The 19,597-nt window shown below is 34.6% G+C and overlaps 2 protein-coding genes across 2 annotated transcripts; one reads left to right on the top strand and one right to left on the bottom strand.

Moving 5' to 3' along the window:
- Positions 1-7,686: 7,686 nt before the first annotated feature.
- LOC132201052 (lazarillo protein-like) lies at positions 7,687-8,614 on the bottom strand. Its single transcript, XM_059626926.1, has 5 exons — positions 8,503-8,614; positions 8,314-8,441; positions 8,084-8,178; positions 7,941-8,027; positions 7,687-7,879 (listed from the first exon to the last, which is right to left on the bottom strand). The coding sequence occupies exons 1-5, from the start codon at positions 8,611-8,613 to the stop codon at positions 7,728-7,730; spliced, it is 573 nt and encodes a 190-aa protein (XP_059482909.1). The 5' UTR covers position 8,614; the 3' UTR covers positions 7,687-7,727.
- A 153-nt stretch (positions 8,615-8,767) lies between these two features.
- On the top strand, positions 8,768-12,892 carry LOC132201712 (uncharacterized). Its single transcript, XM_059628092.1, has 8 exons — positions 8,768-9,616; positions 9,686-9,760; positions 9,850-9,927; positions 10,061-10,159; positions 10,303-10,425; positions 10,642-10,761; positions 11,087-11,194; positions 11,385-12,892. Exons 1-8 carry the CDS (start codon positions 9,364-9,366, stop codon positions 12,890-12,892), a joined length of 2,364 nt encoding a protein of 787 aa, XP_059484075.1. The 5' UTR covers positions 8,768-9,363.
- Positions 12,893-19,597: the final 6,705 nt, after the last annotated feature.

The raw sequence follows: 19,597 nt of genomic DNA, 5'->3' as shown, positions 1-19,597 counted from the left end.
AGTATGTACATAATACATATATATGACGGAAATTGTTATAGTGCTCAAAGTTTTCCATTGTTAAGGAAAGCTCTTAACAGTACTACCAAAGATACATATTTTCTCACTTTCATAATAAAATCCATCATTACTATTCAACCCTTTTAAGTCGCTTTTAGCAGCACATCATCATAATTGTCTCGTTTTCATATTTCATAGCAATTGACTATTTTTTACTACGAGACTGTACATATTAAAAAGTTAAAATTTAATTTTTTTTAAAAAATTTTAAATAATAATAAAAATTATTTTTAACTCAAACTTATTTTTCCTCAATTTTATAGTCTACTAATTTATCCACTTTATTCAAGTGTAAAAAATAATTTTTTTATTAAAGAATCGAGTTATTTTTTTTTTCTTCTGTCAAGAGAAAGGGAAGAAAATAAACGGAATGGACTGTAACAGAAAAAGGGGGAAATCAGAATGGAGACGTGATTCGAGTCGGCGAAACTCTTTGGCAAGAGAGGGTGAAATCCTCGGCAGCAGACGCGGCGCGTCTGGAGCTGGAAATATTTTGCTCGCAAAGTCACGTACTCAAAGATAGTGAAAGCAGGGTCGTGAAAATTGCGCTCGGCGGCGGCGACGGCGGCGGCGGGATGTTGTGTTTTGGCCGAGAGTCAAGCGGAAGGAAGGAAAGGAGTTGCTCGACCACACGGCTCCTCGTACGAGTCCTGGCTGACCACTTTCACCCCTCGCACCCCACCGACGGTGGGATTCCTGCGCTTCAATAAGCACGAGCCACTCGATGCGGTCGCCACAATCAGCGATATTGGCTTTTTTGCCGCCCCCGTCCGTGCAAACCGAAAATTTAATGCCAAAATGCGGAAATATTTCCTCATATGCCCCTCGCTTTTTTCGCCGTCCAGTTGAGCGTTAATAATTAAAAAAAAGCTAGTTGCTGCGTATGAGCCCACCCTCGCGCTGGTATGACTGGAATTGCAATGAAATTAAATTCCATGGTCATAAAAAATATGTATTTTTTATCTACTTTCGTTGCTCAAATTCCATAAAGAGGCGAAAAGCTCGCCCAAAGTTTGGATGAAAATTAATCTCTAAATCAAGCAAAGTTTACCCTTGTTTGTAAAAATGCTGACGTGCTATTTAAAAAAATCCGACTGTAAAAATAATCCAGTAAGATTTGCTTGTTCAGCTTTTCATTTTCTATATGAAGTTGAAATTAATTAAACGACATAAGTTGGATGTCAGAGTGCCATCTCAGGTGGTTCATTTTCTTTTCGTTATAGCAGTGCTGGCTCAGCAAAGTCTTTCGCAGAGGAGAAAAATATTTTTTTTTTGTCTGGGAAGCGGCGAAAGGCGAAATCATAATGAATCTGCAGAAACCAACTTCCTTCCTGCGCCCGTTTTCACCGTGACAGATCGTCAAGGAGATTTAATTTAATCTTGATGACGGAAAAAATCTAATTTTCCTCATAGAGGCATTAAATGTTCACGCAATATATAACTAACAAGCTAAATATTATAAGTGGTACGAAATGAAAAATTAACTCATATAATAAATGTACTGAAATAATTTCATTTGTATTCTCAATATTACAAACGCGGCTCTAAGATTAATTATAAATTATTAAGTTTTAAGCTCAAATTTCTATTTAAAAAAAGGAATTGTTGGTGAATAGGTGAAAATATAGATTTAAAAACAATTGAATCCGACAAAATGACTCGGAGGTTTTTTTTTAATAAAAAGTTGCGTTTTATGTGCTATATGTGCTCAACTAGTTTATTATTAAAGTTTTTTTAGTTAAAAAGTTTTTGGTATCCACAATATCCACGTTTTAAAATTATTATGGCTATAAATATGCAAGGGGGGAGGTGATTCTTTCTTTTTCAAGATAAATATGCAACTTTGATTTGTCTCCTGTTTTTGCTTTTCTGTTAGCATGTCAATATTCACACGAAAATATGCATCGTGCGTATTGCCTAGAGGCATTTAATAACATAAACTGATTATGATAATCAGCTTACACGCCTAGAGAGATGTCTGCGTGCTTGTCTGGCAGCTGTCAAAGGACCACGCTTCATCAACGCATATTTTGCAATGACGAGTAACAGCACAGATTAGTGTGATGTGATTGAGAGATTATCGGGGAGCTCAACCATCTTGTCCAGCCGAATATGTGCCAATTAATTAGCAAAAACGCAATCCTGCGTTGCTATGGTTTATGGTGGTAAAAAAGTATACATAATTTTGAATTTTATAGAAGTGATATCCTAAAGATAATTTTGAAAAGCAAAACTGAAATTATACTTTTTATTCAATAATTTTCAAAAATAAATCAATCAGTGAAAGTAATTTTTTTTTTAATCAAACAATAATGGATGCAATAGAAGCATGAAAATTATGATGCGTTCATGCTTGGCGAGTTTCATTAACTTAATTGGTAATACTGCGTATATGTTTGACGTGATAAATTTTGCTATAGAGATAGAGCAATGTCTGTCTGTGGCGGGTTTGCAAAATATAGCACAGCCGTATTACATCGGCATAAATAATTTGAGCCACCAGAATGTCACTTGCAAATTGGATTTCGTCGTATTGTGTGATTACACAAAGCGCAATTTCTTGTGTGCTTCTCCCCGTCGAGAGTGCGAGAGTTTCGCGTCTGCGGCTGCTCATTATTAGGAATGCCGCAGCGGAGAAGTCGCGGAGACGAGCTCTGGGAATCACGCCTTAATTAATAAAATCTCGCCGGCTCACTCAAAATAATCTGCTCGTTTCTTTTTCGCCTCAGCAGCGAATTTTAATCTCCACCAGCGGCAGCAGTCAAGCGGCAAATAGAAGCAAGAAGTGCGACAATTCCCGCCGACGAGCGAAATTAAATTACTAATTAATTGGAAAAAACGTCTTCCGCTGCTCTTCTCTTTTCTTCGCCGTGATTGCATCCGTTGACCTTATTAGCAAAGGGCACAAACCCCTTTTCGATTGGTTATCTTTTTATTGCACCACGATCGAGTGGAAAGCTTATTGGTCTCTGATTGCCAATCGCAGATAATGCAACGACTTCACGGCTCTTGTCGCACTTGTTGCAGAAGTTTTGCCGAGAGTGCACCAGCAAAACTTCAAAAGTCTCTGATGCTTTCTCTAAGTGGGCATTACATTCATTAAATTTAGCACTTCAACTATAAAAGTTTCCGTCTGGCATTGTCTCAACAAGCAATCAGTAATAAAAGCTGTGATTAACGCAATTATTACATCGATTAGATTTTAAATCATCATTTATCTGATTGCAATCAGACATGTTTCATAGAAACTGCGTTGCAATTATTGTTAATTGAAGCTAAGAAATTAAAATGGGTAGCGTAATTTATTTTAATTCAATGGTGCTAAACAAGTCGTTGTCACATTCAGAAAGAATGGCTTCCTATACAAAAAGTGGTATTCTGCAAAAAGCTTAAAAGTGCTGAAATAAAAATAACAAATTCTCTAAAATTTAAATTCAGGCAAGTTTAATTTTTTCTTCACTGCCGTTGGTCTTTCAATAAAAAATATTACAATGAAAAGAAAAAAAAAACATAAAATGATCAATTGCTTCCGCTTGGCACATTAATTTGCAAAATTCCTAAACAAAATGAATCTTTATTTAGAAAATGTTGCACCAGTTTATAGCAAAAGCATTCATCAATTTTCTTACCATTGGCGACCATTTTTAACGAATTTAATTTGTAGTAAAGCATTGCTTGCTAAAATTTCATCTAAAATGTTTACTGAGAAGAATAATTTAACATTTTAAAACAACGTTTCAATTTTTTGAATTTTAGAATAAATTGAAACAAAATTTGAAAGACAATTTTAATAATTATAATTTTTTTATTCTATGATTGTAGAATATTTTGTGAAGATTCTGTGCTGTAGTTAAAATTTCCACTGACACTGATACACACAGACACGGTGGGGGCACTGTTGCATAATGAGCAGGGCAGGATCTCTTTCCAAAACTAAGTTGCCGCTCTGCTCTTTATGGGGTGCTTAAAAGGGCGTAAAATTGAGTAATAATCCTCGGCACTTTCACCTGTACACATGCATCCCCCTTTTGGTCAATCTGCTTTTTTCAGCCGGGAGAGAAAAGGCGCAGCCGGGGGATGAAAAAGCAGCGCATGATACATACATATTTTTCCATTGTGCGCGCCAAAGGATTAGCATTGAAATGGCTTCTGCGATTCATTCATAACGCACGCTGCGCTGAATAAGCTGAAAAGAAAGGCCGAGTGGTGAGATGGATGCGTCGTGTCACAATTCGGACAAACAGCTGCATCGATTCCGACACGACCTGGCCGACTAATTTTCAAAACAGGCCGGCGGCATCAGCAAAAGTGCCTATTCACATCTATTATTTTTTTGTGCCGAGTAATCCGCTCGTGAAATATGATGAACTCATTAAGGGTGCGTCGCGTTGACAGGCTGTGAGAGTGAGAAACGTATTTTTCGCTCTTTAGCGCTTGTCTCCGGCGTTGCCTTTTTTAGATTCTACTTTATGCAAATGAGGATCGTGATTCTTCATTTATATATAACTTGTTTCAGTTGTTGCTTCCTTCCGTTTCACTTCAACTTCCCTCTGTATTTGTCAAGAGAGAAGAAGTTGTAGAAAATAATAAATAATGATGCTAATGATGTTATAACATTGCAAAAATTTGTATGCATAAAACTTTTAATAGAATTATAAGTATACAATGAAAGGTTACATTTAAAATAACATTTTAAACAGAAAAAACCTTTTTTATAATATTTATCACGATTTTAATAATTACTTTGAAGCTGCTTTGATGATAAAATTATTTAATGAGTATTATGAAGATTTTTTATAATTTCAAGTTGTTGTATTCAAATATTGTGTTGTGAAGACAAAATTTTTATTTTTTAATTTAAAATTACCTACATATTGATTTTAATTAGGGCATGCTTAATTATAACTATCATTTATGATTGTAAAATATATCATATTTGTGAAAACTGGGAAATTTCTCAGATTTAATGCAATGCAATTAAAATTTAAAATTATTTAATTTTATCATGCATTGGATTTGTTTTTATTTAATTATATTTTCAGCGTAACCGGTATTTTCAGTATTCTCTATAAATATTAATTTATTTAATTAGGTTGGTTAAACGTTTAAACACAGCTAGCACTTGCAGGGCCTGCAGGGGGTGGTTTTTGGCACAATCAATGCGCAGAATGATTAATTACGTGGACTGGGCTATTTGCAGAGTGGTCGGCCGCCGAGATGTTGCCGAGAAGCAGCGCTTGATTAATTTCTGCTCACTCAAACAGAGAGAGAACAAAACACCGCCGCACCAACGAGATAAAAAAAAGCGACTTCCAAGACAAAGTGTTATTTGAGCAGTTCTTGCTTTTGATTATTGCCGGACAGCCGCAGCGGGCTACAGAGAAATAAGAGAAAGAGCGGCGCGTGACAGCCGCAAACCGACCTTTCCCTTGTTGCCTCACCTCACTTTTTGCCAGTTTGACGCTTGACCGGCCTGCGCCATTATTATTATTTTGTACACCATCTTGGCCTGCTTTTGCTAAGCGCCATTGCGCGACGACCCCATTATTTGTCACCGCAAGTTTTGTCATTCTCAGATTGTTTGCAATCAGCAAAAGCAAACTATATATTACAAGATTAAACGTTGTTTTTACATGTTCTTTACAACATTTTGATACATAATGCGAATCATCTCCATTTATTTTGTAGAAGAATTCTACTATTGAATGTAGATTCATGATTTTTGAATTTAAAAATAGGGTATACTCCTTAATTCCTATGTTGTATTGTAGAAAAAAATCCTGTTTTACACGTCCGCAAGCCTTAATAAATTTTTTTATTGAATTAGCTAATATAACAAAATTAAAAATATTACATATACAAAGTTTAAAAAACTTAAATATGTTATTTAAACTAAATTGAAACATATAATTTTAAACATTTTATTTTATAATAATTTATTTTATTATTTAACTAGATTAATAATTTTGGTTAAATTTGTGCACATAAGTTCCAATTTTACAAAGCATATTTATATTTTTCTTTAATCAAATTTTTATATATATTCTAAGAATGATTGAATTGTAAGTCACAAATTAACTACTGAGAATTATTAGTTCCTGATTTTGGTTTATCAAAAATTGATATCTCACATAGAGCATTATTTATTCAAAAGACTTTGGAAGCACCAATAGCACCATATCATATTTGCCCTCTTCTCTGTGAGCTTCATCTCTCAAATCCTCCATATTCGTCTCGCACGCATAATATCTCAATATCAGACAAAAAACTTTTTCGGCCGATTTCATTTCTAGATTGTCAGCCGCCAGCAGGTATACACTTTTTGCATATAAACCACAGCTCTGCATTACTAGCGAGATTATTGAGCAGCCCCGAGCCAGCCACGTACGCGCCAATATCGGAGGCACATCTCGCAGCAAATTCATCCGAACGAATATATTGCGCGCCGCGAGAATAGACCGAGGAGCACACAGGAGACGCAGATTCAACTCGCAAGCACGCGTTTTTTTTCCGCAATGTCGTTTTAATATGCAACTTTTTTATCCTGCAAAACCGGATCGTCGCCTTCGGGTGCGAATCGCGCATGACATAAAACCACAAATCTGTCAACTTAGCCAAATATGCGCGCATGTCTGCTGAGGGCTACGATCTTTTAGATTTGAAGCGATAGAGGCTGCCTAATCAAAATCGCCTGCAGTGGGCTCAGTATTTTTGGGAAAATGAAATAAAGTTATTTCAATATTGTTTATCTTCTTCAAATACACATAAAAAGCAAAAATTGTTTAAAAGAAAAATACACATACACTGTTAGTGAGCAGCGAGTTGGCAAAAACGACATATCCAATAACAATCCAACCCCACGGCAATTATTCTGACTTTTTCCAAATATGTTCGCAATATAAATCAACATACATGGGTGCGCTCAACAATTTTGCGCTCGCGCTCGCGCTCGCGATCACTGGCAACGGTGCGCTCGCGCTCTGCGCTCGCGATCAAGATTTTGAAAATGTTGCGCTCGCGCTCTGCGCTCGCGCTCAAATTTTTTAAAAGTCTTGCGCTCACGCGTTGCGCTCAAAAATATTTTTATCCGAAGAAAAAGTGCGACTTTTTAGACAATTTTTTAATATAACAAAAAATACATCGGCAATTGGAAAAGATAAAGTTGAAGTTAAATCACCAAAATTGGGATCAGTTTTGAAGTTTTTGGTATAAAAACGATAAAAACACTGTTTTTCATTACAATTTTTGATCAAATTCGGGAATTTTTACTTTTGGTTTGAGCGCAAAATGAGCGCAATTGAGCGCTGCGCTCAGCGTCCAATGCGCTCGCGCTCTGCGCTCGCGCTCACGATTTTGAAAATCGTGCGATCGCGCTCTGCGCTCGCGCTCATGAGCGCAGAGCGCGAGCGCAGATCGCAGAGCGCAAAGTGCGCTCTGCCCATGTATGTAAATCAATACTGAGGTCATTCAAATTTTCCGCAAAAAGCTTTGGTGGTGAAGTTCCTTTGAATTGAGATCTTTTGGTTGTTTGTTTGTTTTTCACAGAATTACAAGCAAAGAAAAAAATTTTTAACTCGTAATTTATTTTGATTTTTTAATGCATTTTAAAAACAAGAATAATTAAAAAGCACGAATTAAATTTATTATTTAAATTTGATCGCAGTGGTCTAAACCTGCCCAGGTGGTATGAAAGGTACGCAGTCAGTTTGAACAGTGTTGACATATCTGTTGGGGAGTCCATTCTGATCAATCACATCCTGAACAGCGTTCAAAACTTCCGGGGATGGATACTGCTCCCGAGTGATCACCCACGAGTTTTCTATAATTAAAATTGTAAAATATTTTGGGGTTCCAAAATTATTTTTAAATTGTTTATTTACGTCGAGCTTCCACGCCGTCACTGGAACAGGAAAATACAACAGCAAAACTGGCATAGTCAACTCCCAAGACCCAGTAATCATAACGGGCTGCAATAGTAATTATTTAATTCAGAAAAAATTATTAATAATAACAATAAGCTAACTTTCACTCAACAATGGGTAGGAAATGAGAAGCTTTCCATCAGTGACACTGCTGCTGTACTCAAGGCGTCCAGTCACAAATTGTTGTTGGTTATTACTGCAAAATAATAAAAGGCTATTAATTTAAACGTAATACTATCATACATTTTATAACAAAAACCCAATTTTTAAAAATTTCACTATTTTTTTACTCAGTTTTTAATTATGTCCCCATGAGTATTAAAAGAATTACGTATTGTTTATAGTGGCCTCAAAAACTGCAACGTTCCCGAACGAGTTGTCGTAATAATCAACGTAGTCACATCTTCCAAGTTCATTTGGACCAGGATAACTTGAGTACTGATACCACCGGTCAAGATACTGTATATCAATTATATAATTTAGCCCGCAATATTTAAATATTAAACTACAGCACACTTACAAGTTCTAGACTGAAATTTCCCACAACAGTCACCTGTGGACAGTTCCCCGGAGTTACAATCTGGCTGTTGACCGCAGCCACAAAAAGCGCGACCAAGATATATGGGATCATTGATGCCGATGCCATACTAAAAAATCCAAACACTTAAGCGAACAAATTCACAAACAATTTTCCTCTTAATTTAGGTAATTAATAACAAAAATCTAAAAATATTATGTAACATACTTGATATTGCTCTCGGCTGCTGAACGAAGCTTACAAGGAAACCCTTTCAACACGCAAAAAAAAGTTAACGATTTTTTTACACCAATCGACTCTCCGCGCTGCCCTGATGATCCAAAAAAATTATTTTCGGCCGATCTTAAACGGCCGCTTCGGTAGAGCGGCCGAAAGTTGGCGTTTTTCAACTTATGCAGGCCCGCTTCACTTGCTGTGGAGCTCGACGCTTTGCAATCTTTTCTCGCAGCGAGCACGCACCGACCAGTTCGGCAAGCACACCGCCGGCGGCTCGCTCGCCACTCCACTGCGGTGCATACTTGCTGCGCTCTGCACTAATCGGCTATTAAAAAATATTTCCAACATTCTAATATAGTTTTATTTCATGTGTTAATAAAATGAAAAAATCTCAACTTGAAAATTTTAAACAAATTCGAAAATAATAATAATCTTCTTATGCAATGTTTAATATTTTGTTTCCAAATAAAAAATTACATATGCTATGGATTGCTTTGTTATTGAATAATTATATAATAAATATATATTTTTGCTGTTGCTAATCTCACTAGGTTAGCGGGTCGAATGAAAAAAAATTATCAAAATAAAAATGTGTAGACTGTGCGCTGGGTTCATTCCAGGTGAGGAATGGAAGATATTTGGAGTAATTTCATTCATCGTTTATTACAATTTAAAGTATGCAAAAAATTTCTTTCAATTGAGGGAGCAAAAATTGCATTGTTATTCGACTGCAGGCATCAGTGTGCATATGAAACCTGCACCATGAACTTCGTTTGTGTAAACTCTGTACTTGCAGAGCTTTTATTGATTTGCAAATTTGATTCATCGGATAAAGGTGTGCCTAACGATCGCGAAATCAGTCTAGCCGTTCTGCTATCAGGTAGAGAAATTATTTTTCAAATTAATATTTTAAATCGTCAAAATAAATATTAATTTTGAAATATTTCAGAACTACTTTTGCAAGCATCCATCCTGGAAACGGATAAATTCTTCCAATACCTTTGTATTTTGAATGGCGTGAAAGGTAAAATGTGAATCAAAATTTAAAATATAACTTTAATAAATCCCAGCATAGAGTAAGCCCTTCTTTATATTTATATTTTTTTTTTTTAGATTTTTCGTCTCACAATCAACATCAAGAGCTCCATGAGAATTACGAGCCGCCTGGAAATGAATGTGCGACAGTTGCGGGTTGGATTATTTTTATGAATTTTCTTTTAATGCTAACTTTTAATAATGCTGAAGGAGCTATTATTTTAAAATTTTTAATTAATATTTTGAATTATGCAAGATTTATCAATATTAAAATTTTTTTATTTTCTAGTTACTCACAACCAGAAAACTTTCCACTTCGAGCGCAATGAACGCAATTTCAGGAGACAGCTGTTCCCTTCTTCTTTTGATGAAAATTATTTTGAATGCAGTAAGTAATTTATTTCTTATAAAAATATTTATTATAAAAACAATGTGAATTTATAATAAGAAAATATTGTAATAACTCAGAATTTAAATTTAAATAAAAAAAATTAAAATTAACTCATTTTAAATTTGGTCTCTCATATGCAGGGCTCTCACCAGAACCAACAAACAAAGAAGCTGAAGTGACGTTGCAAGAGGGTGAAGAGACCAGCATGGAAGATGAGAAATTCCAAAATAATGTTGATACGTCTGCTGCCAACTCTGAAGGCAGTGAGTTTATTTAATAATTTTATATAAAAGATTTTTTTTAGTTGTAATTTTGAATTGCATTTCAAAACTAAAAATAATTGGCAATAATTTTTCTTATAATATTAATATTCGTAAAATATTTTAAATTCATTTCAAATATAAGTTTTACAATAACTTCTGTTTTAAAAATTTTAGTCCAGAAAATAACTAATTTAAAATTTGACCTCTCATATGCAGCGATCTTACAAGAATTGGCAAATAAAGAAAATGAAATGACCTTGAAAGAAAATGAAGAGACCAACATAGAAGAATTGCAATTGGAAAATGCAAGGACATCTGCAGAAGATTCCAATTGTAGTAAGTTGATTGAATAATTTCAATTTTACAGGATTTATCAAGGATTAATCAAAAAAATTGGTAGAATTGTTGTTACATAATACTTGAACATTAGTGGCTATTCATTTTTTCCAATTTGTTTGCGCTCTCCATCTAATTAAAGACGCAATAATTTTCCATGAAAACGATTGTTTTGAATGAAAAATGAAGCGTGTGAGAAGAAAGATTTTTAGAAGTTTTAATTTAATAAAATTGCTTTCAAATTTTATTCAATTAATAAAAAATTAAATAGTAGAGTAATTAAATTTCGATTATTTTGTTATTATTTCTTTTCTCATTGTCATAGGCAACAAAGTAGTGACATCAACAGGCTTGGCTGAAATTGAGAATATAAGGAAGAAAAGGACGGTTTTTACAAGAGCAGTCGCACATGAAGTTGACATTCATGACCAAAGTAAATTCACTTATTAAAATTTTATGGAAACAACTTTAATTAATTAAAAAGAATAAAGAATAAATTAGACATTTATTTTTATTGTAACTTTATAAATTTAAAAAAAAAACATAAAAATATTTATATTTATTATTGCTATACTTTTTGTTAATTTTAATTTGTTATCCTAATATATAAATAAAAATTGCAGATGCCTCAAACTGTCTTGACGAAGAGTCAATTGAGTCTGATGCTTTGACAGACGTTGAGAGCGATTGCGATGAATGTGAGCTTGATTTTTTGATTGGTGTCGAGGAGAGCGACTTGCCAAAACAGCAACCTCAACGGCACGTCCTAAGCTATTCCTTAAAAAAGGAAATTGTTGCTCATTGGCAGTATGAGGATAAGTGTGCTGAAGAGAAATATGGACCAAGGCGTGGAACAACTCGAAAATTGTCATCCATGCAAAAAAAGTATCCCAATGCAAAACTATGTATTAGAAAATTGTACCAATGGCGCACTGATATCAATGAGGGAGTAATGTTGAAATCTCATATAAAAGACATTGAATCAGACGTCTACGCCAAATTTCTCGAGTTTCGAGGAGATTTGAAAATCATCAAAGGCAGACATTTAAGGCAGTGGGCAATTGAATCTGCCACTTTGAAACATGGCTTATCCACGAAAGACTTTTGTGCCTCACCAACTTGGTTAGAGAACTTTAAACGCCGTTTTAAAGTTGGAGGAAGAAAAATCAACAAATATGTGACGAGAAAATCAGTCAGGGAAAAAGATGATATTCTGAAAAGCGCAACAGATTTTGTTGAAAATGAAAAAGGCGAGGTCATTCGGGTAGGAAGGGCTTGTTTCGGCAATCTAGACCATGTCGGGATCAATAGGGAGATGCACTCTGCGCGCACTTTAGCAATAATAGGCGAACGAACGATTGAAAAGTGTATTCAAAGCTCAAATAGTATGACTCACTCTTGGACGCTTGTTCCTGCTTGTGATGCAAGTGGTCGGCTATGGGAACCAGCTTATTTAATTTTGAAAGAAGACGGTGGTAAATTCGGAGTAAGAGTGCAAGAAACTGTCCTTCGGCCCGAAAATTTGTTTGTAACTTGCTCATCAAGTGGTAAAATGTTGGGGTCACAAGTGGAGGAACTTTTTACAAATTGCATTTTCCCAAATGTGAAGGGGAAAACTGCGCGATTTTTGATTGACCACTGGTGTGGCTGGAAAAAGAAGGTAAACGAACTATGCAAAATAGCAAAAGAAAAGTTTGGGCTAAATGTGACAATAGGACTCATTCCAGAAGGCACTACTGGAAAAATCCAACCTTTGGATGTTAATGTTAATGGTCCGTTTAAAAAGCTTCTACGTACTATTGAGGATGAAATACTTATGCATAGTATTCCCTTTCCCATCCAAACCCGAAATAACGGCATAAAGTTGATTTCGTTCACGTATCACCAGCTTTGCTCACCCCGATTCGAGTCGATGATAACCTATGCATTTTTTAAGCCTGGCTACATAAGTGAAAGAGGCCCAAAATACTTGACCCCAGTTCAGTACTGCTTCGCACTTTCAACCAAAACCACGTGCGAAATTCCTTTGTGCCAAAGTAAAAAGTTCATTGTGTGCGCTTGGTGCACTTCAAACTTGTGTTTTCAGCATTCCATAGAATGCCTTCACATGTGTGACAATTATTTGCCGTGATTAATTTTGTGCATTGTATTTTTTGTGCATTGTATAAATTGACTGGCGCAAATAATATATTTAAAAAAAACTTACTTCGCTCTTTTAATTTTACCAATTTTTATTGTTTCCAACTGTCAGGACATAATATCAAACGTTTAAAAAAGATAAGATAACAATTTAAAAAATAAAAAAATATCCTATAATTTGATTGGGAAACTTGATTGGGAAAATTGAATTTTTTTTTTTTTTTTGAAATTTAATAAAAAAAATGATATAATTTAATTTAGGGATAATAATTATTGGAGACAATAAAATTATTAGAAAAGAGAATTTAAATTAAAAAAAAAAATTCTAAATTTTCTAATCATTGTAAAAAAAAATAGTGCACATTTTTCCACTCATAAATTATTTGGGGTATTCATTGTCAAAATTATTATCATTATTGATTGAAATTGAAATATTTAACCAAATATTTTTTAATAGTTTTCAGACATCCAAATTATTTTTAATATCGTTTATTTTTCACAATAAAGAAATTAAAATATTGCATGATTTGCATTGCTAAATTAGAGAAAAAAAAATGGGAATATCAATGCTTTAAATTTCTTTTATAAGATTTTTTAATACATAGCCGATTAGTGCAGAGCGCAGCAAGTATGCACCGCAGTGGAGTGGCGAGCGAGCCGCCGGCGGTGTGCTTGCCGAACTGGTCGGTGCGTGCTCGCTGCGAGAAAAGATTGCAAAGCGTCGAGCTCCACAGCAAGTGAAGCGGGCCTGCATAAGTTGAAAAACGCCAACTTTCGGCCGCTCTACCGAAGCGGCCGTTTAAGATCGGCCGAAAATAATTTTTTTGGATCATCAGGGCAGCGCGGAGAGTCGATTGGTGTAAAAAAATCGTTAACTTTTTTTTGCGTGTTGAAAGGGTTTCCTTGTTAGTGGTTTCAAAATAAAAACTTAGTTACATATCTTTAATGTGTATTTCTTTTATCATTTGATTTTTACTGATAAGTCTAGACAGCGCACGCAATGATTGAAGCAACAGCCATTATTTGTCTTATAACCCTTAAGAGATTATGTCATTCATAAAAAAATTTAAACAGATAAAAATTTGGAATTCCCACAATTCATCTGATTATAAAATATGTCTCCATGAAAAAAAACGTATTTGATTCTTTATCTAATTTCGTTCATCTTCGGAATTTGGAACTAAAAAAATAAATATTATATTGAATTTGAAGCAGACGATTAAAAAGATTTTATGAACTAATCAACGATAATTATTATAATTAATCTGAACGTACCGTCGAAAATTCATGCATGTTTTTAATAATAATGAATTAAGTGTTCTAATGCATATAATAGCCATAAAAAATGATGACGAAAAGTATCATACAAACAATTTTGCTTCCAGATATCAGTAGCTATTTTAATTTAAAAACTTTTAAAATAAATGATTAAATATCAAAAAATTTACTCCAGCCCAAGGATAATACTCAATAATTATTACTCCATCATAAATTTAATCAATAATGCTGAATAATTTATTTGAAGCATCATGAAACTTTTGGCTGCTCGGTTTGGTGTTCAACCAAAACTCAATTTGGAAAGTTTGCAAATTTGGGAGCTTTCTCGAGTAGGTTATTAACTAATTTTGAGAAAGGAATCTCGACAACAATGCATCAGATCGTGGGAGTCTCTAATGCGTGTACTACGTAGACTGTGCCGCTCGCGTTTTGTAGCAACAGTTGATGAATCAGACATTCATGTCTGAAGAGAGTGCTCTCGACAAAGTTTGGCTGGAGGCAGAGGCGCGCTTTGCCAGCGAGGGTGATTGAATGCGCTCGATAAATCTCGAGTCTCTCGTTCGCTTTCGCTTTCGCTCTCGTCGGCCTCTGTCTTAATTTGACTCGGCGCGCACAAAGATCGTGGAGAGGTGCTTGATTTTCTTGTCAGATGATTATTTCTAATTACATTTTCGAATTTCGCGAGGATAATAATCCAACTTCAAAAGATTCCAGCCCGTTCCCCGCGCATCTCGTTAGGAGCCTGTAGATGGTCCACTTACTTCCTCCTGATTGGTTCGATCCCTTTTTCTCTCAGGCCCGTCAACAAAGGTGGGCGCGTCTGGAGAACCAAAGTACAAAGCAAGTGAAAGGATACTTCACTTTACTTTGGACTGCATGAAAGAAATAATTGAAAGCTTTTATAAGAAGACCCTATCGCTTTTAGCTTTAGCCCTTTTTGCTTGAATACATAGGCTCGTAGTAATAATATGATCTGATTAATCTCTTCTTTTGTCAAGTCAAAATCCTTACTAATATGAAAACTGACTTTTTTTTTGATAATTTAATAGAAGAAATTAAAATAATTTTATAATTAAAAACTTTTCAAATAATTACTTAAAAATTAACTACAAATTTTGCATACTAATTATACCCATTTTATTACTAAAAATATTTTTTGCATTAAAAAATTTAATTATCAATTTTGAGTTTGTAAAATTCTGATATTAATTGTTTCTTCATAAAATTTAATAACTAAATGGTTGATTTGAATTTTTTTCGCCATTATAATATTTTTTAACAAAGCTGTTGAGTCATCGAGGGACAGGGCCAGCTCAGCGTCAGCAGTACTGAATTTTGTAAACTCACCCATCATACACAGCAATGCGAGTTTATTTTTTATAATTCTATACATCACACGTTATGTCGGCGGTCCACGCGTGCATGCATCATGTGTGTAATCCGATCCGCGCCGACGGAGAGACGCGTCATCCAAAGTGAGGAATAAAAATGATCGCGTGTTGAAACAATTAATAAACGTCAAACGCATGCAGCCATATTAACGGGTGCAATTCTTCCCATCTGCTGCCGTGTATGTGCGAATTACAGCCCACGCCCAACTTGCTGTTTAATTTTACCAGGGACTCCTGCAGAGTGTCTGTGTCTTTGTTAGTCTAACATGAATTTTCATTTGTACTTGGAATTTCTCTGATTTTTTATAATATATCAATTTCATTTAAATTATAAAACTATTCATTTAATAAAGATTTACATGACATAATGTTACAAAATTAAAATATATAATACATACTGCACAAAACAAATAATATATTATAATATTATATTTTTCTTATAGTCGTCCGCGCTTTCTTTCCATTGCATTACGAAAAATTATGAAGTGAAAATGGATCAATTGTTAATTTTCAACTTTCAAGAACATTTTTATCTAAAAGGTGATTAAAAGAATTGCTTTCTAAGCTACAACCACGTAGGGAAATTTTATTAAAAAAAATCTCTGCAATATACAAAAAAAAATTGTTATTTTATTTATACATAAATGATTTGTTTTATTTTTTTTTACCCCTCTTTAATCGTGTAGAATTAGTTTTCGCTGTCATAAATATCACAATCATAAATATTTTATATAAAATTATACATACATTTTTTTAAATTTCAAATTATAAATTTTAAGTTTTTCTAGCCGGAATTAAAACTTATATCAAAGTACCTTACACTGAATTTTAATTAGTTGAATTGAATTTCTCACAAATTAATTTTGACACAATTCGATTAGATTAGGCCACATTTAGAGACATCCCTGGCGGGAAGCGTTAAAAACAAAACGGAAGGGTTGACCAACACTGATGATATCAACACAAAACGACTCGCGCGTAATTGAATAGCTGAGGCGTAAATGGAGCATCGTTGTTTGCAAACCTGTCCCGAATCTAATCACAAAGCCGACCAACGAGCAGGGCGATCAAAGGCAAATCCGATTAGCATACGCAGTGATGATATCATAACAAATTGGCGCGTGTTAAGCAAACAAGTTGTCAAAACTCGGCTGAAATTTCGAACTAATTGTTGTGATAGCGCGGTATACCGAATTGTTGAATGTTTGTATTTTTGCGTGCTTGTCTGATGAAATAAATTCAGCAAACAATTCACTTTGGCTAAGCTGCTTATTTGGCCAATAAAAAGTGTATGTGCTTTTTGAGGTTGGCGCGGTTTTCAGTTTGCTTGGCCCGGCTTAATTCTGATCTGCAGCGACTGCGCTGCCTGCGTGATATTTGCTTTCGTTAACGACGCTCGGAAGTACATGTGCACGAGTTTTGGCTGGCGAAAACTAAGAAATTACTTAAACATACGAGCACGCCCGTTTGCACAAAGCGGGAAATTTAATGAGAACGGCTTATTTTGGCAAGGCTGCTGTGCAAAAAATTTTCAACGGAACTCGGCAAAGCACAAAAAGCTCTATGCAAACACTCCATTAGCGAAATTTATTTGATAGTCTTGCTTGTTTTGGGTGTAATTATACTGTAGAGCTGGTTAGGACAAACTCGTTTACACAAAAAGATCCAAGATTTCATCTTTTCAATTCTTTATTTAAGTTTTATTGGAGAAATGTGTCTTTCTCCGTATTCCAAAGTCAATAATTTGATTTATATTTTGTGACATCAAAAAGCGGTGTCATTAGGATATTTCATCAATAGTTAAAGGGAACAGAGGAATTTTAATAAATTTATTTTTCTCTCTTTATTCAAAATAACTGTTTTGGGATATAATATAATAATGTAGAAAACTGAAGAAATTGTGTTACCGTTTAAAAAAAATTGGTCTTATAAAGGTCAATAAATTAACTTTTCTCGATAAACTAGATTTCCACATTTTAATTAGATTAAGAATGAGATTATTGACTTAATTTTGAAATATTTAAGAATTAACCGAGCCATTTTAAAACGCAAAATTAATTCAAAATTTTCTTCAACAAAATTAAAAGTAAAGCTTCCAATGTAGTTATCAATGAACAATGCATTTTCTATCAATATTAATAAATAAGAATTGAATTCTTACTTTGCGATGCATAGAATTTCAGTCTAATCCTAATGCAATTCAGTTTGTGTGCTCACCACATCAGCAATCGGCTGCCACAAATCCAAACAGAAGGCATCATTTCCTCGCAGCAACGCTGAGCCTGCTAAACAAACATGACACATTTAGTTGCATAATAGAGAGAACGTGAAGACGGTGCGCGCTGCATATAGCCGGGCATTATTCAAATGAACGCGTGCTGGCATTATGGCGAGAATGAGTTATCCTGTCACTCGAGATGACTGGCTGCTTTTTGCGCCCGCAGACACACTAGAACTTTATTCAATATTCAGCTGAAGTGCAGCGTGACACATTACATGTGAGTATCACACTCGCCAACAAAAGGTGCCTTTACAGGCCGGAATGCTAAATAACTTTCAGGCAAACACAGTCGTGTCTTGCTGCTCAAATTCAAAACCCTCTCAAGCTGAGTGAAATTACGTGGAAAATTACAGGTGGAAACGGCCCCGTTCCTATTTGCACTCGAGAATTGTGTTAATCCGGATCTAAACAGCGCTTCGGGTTTGATTAGTTTTGCGAGGGAGGCTTTTGACGACGCTGTCTGTTGTTCCCTCCTTGCAAGATTATCCTGCCCAAGGAGACTGATTGCAAGCACCCTCAAGGCTCAAAGATAATATACCCGCCCTTATGTAATGTAATCAACTGTAGTTTATACATTAACAAATAAAGGAGGAAACTGCTTTTTTTTAATGAATGGAGATAAATAGCAAAAATTTTTAAATATTGTCAGTGCACTTCTTGCACCGCGTCAATTATATAATGCAATTTACCAAAGACGTAATTTTATCAAGAATATTAGCAGTTAATTGTATTTTTTCAAAAAAGCATTTTAATTCAACAAAGTTTAATTTAAAAAAATCATTTTTATGTTTGTGTTTACGTTACAAATTGAATTTTTCCAAAATTAATTCTATCATTTTTCTCGTTTTCATGAAATTTTTGTTGCAAAAAATTGTACTGTTTTAAACAGTAGAATTTTGTTTAAAAATATTTTAAATAAATATTAAAAAGTATGCATGATGATTTTTCAGTGAATCATGATAATGATCATAATAATGCCATTTTCCTGGGTTTTGTGTGGCAGTTTTAAATTCTATTTAACTTTCAGAAAACCAAACTTGCTATAGAATTAAACCCGGATAACGGCCTTTTCATATATAAGCCAAAAACACGTTTCACCATGTTTCTTGCTCGCGTTTCGCACCAACAACTAATAATTCAGAACCCGCTCATTATGTCGAATGCAAAAAAGTCATCAAAGCGCGTGGCTGCTTTTCAGAACGCGCAGTGTTTGCTTACAACGCTGCTGCTGCTGCTGAACTGGTGAAAAGATCTAAAAACAGAGGTGCGCAGTTTGATGTGTATTAACACCTTTTGCATCGGGTTTGTTCGTTTTTAATCCTCCCTTTGGAGCACGAAACACACCGCTGCCATCATCACAGGCAAAAACATCCACACGTCGTGTAATATTTAATAATGTGCGCTCTGCGCGTAGTTTTTCAAAGCTGGTGCTGCGTGAGGAAAAAAAGAAGGAAAGGAAAAGAGTAAACAGCTATAGGTGAGGTCTGATGGATTAAAAAAAGCCCCCCCCCCCCCCCGTGAGACTATAGTATAATTCAAATTGAACATTTTTGAACTGTTATAGTTGCTACTGCCATTTTTCAATCCTCATAAAAAATGCAATTTTGAATTTTTGCAATAAGCTTCAACTGTGCTTACAATAAATGACAATTATAATGATTAAAATGACACTGAAAAATTGTAAAATATATTCTAAAATTATAATATATAAGTTGGGTAAATTTTGGTTCCTGGTATGTAATAAAAT

Source organism: Neocloeon triangulifer, unplaced genomic scaffold (genome assembly GCF_031216515.1).
Source record: "Neocloeon triangulifer isolate White Clay Creek 2 clone unplaced genomic scaffold, ASM3121651v1 ptg000014l, whole genome shotgun sequence".
NCBI classification, from domain to species: Eukaryota; Metazoa; Arthropoda; class Insecta; order Ephemeroptera; family Baetidae; genus Neocloeon; species Neocloeon triangulifer.
Note: the sequence above shows the minus strand (reverse complement) of the source record. Positions and strands in the feature narration are given on the sequence as shown.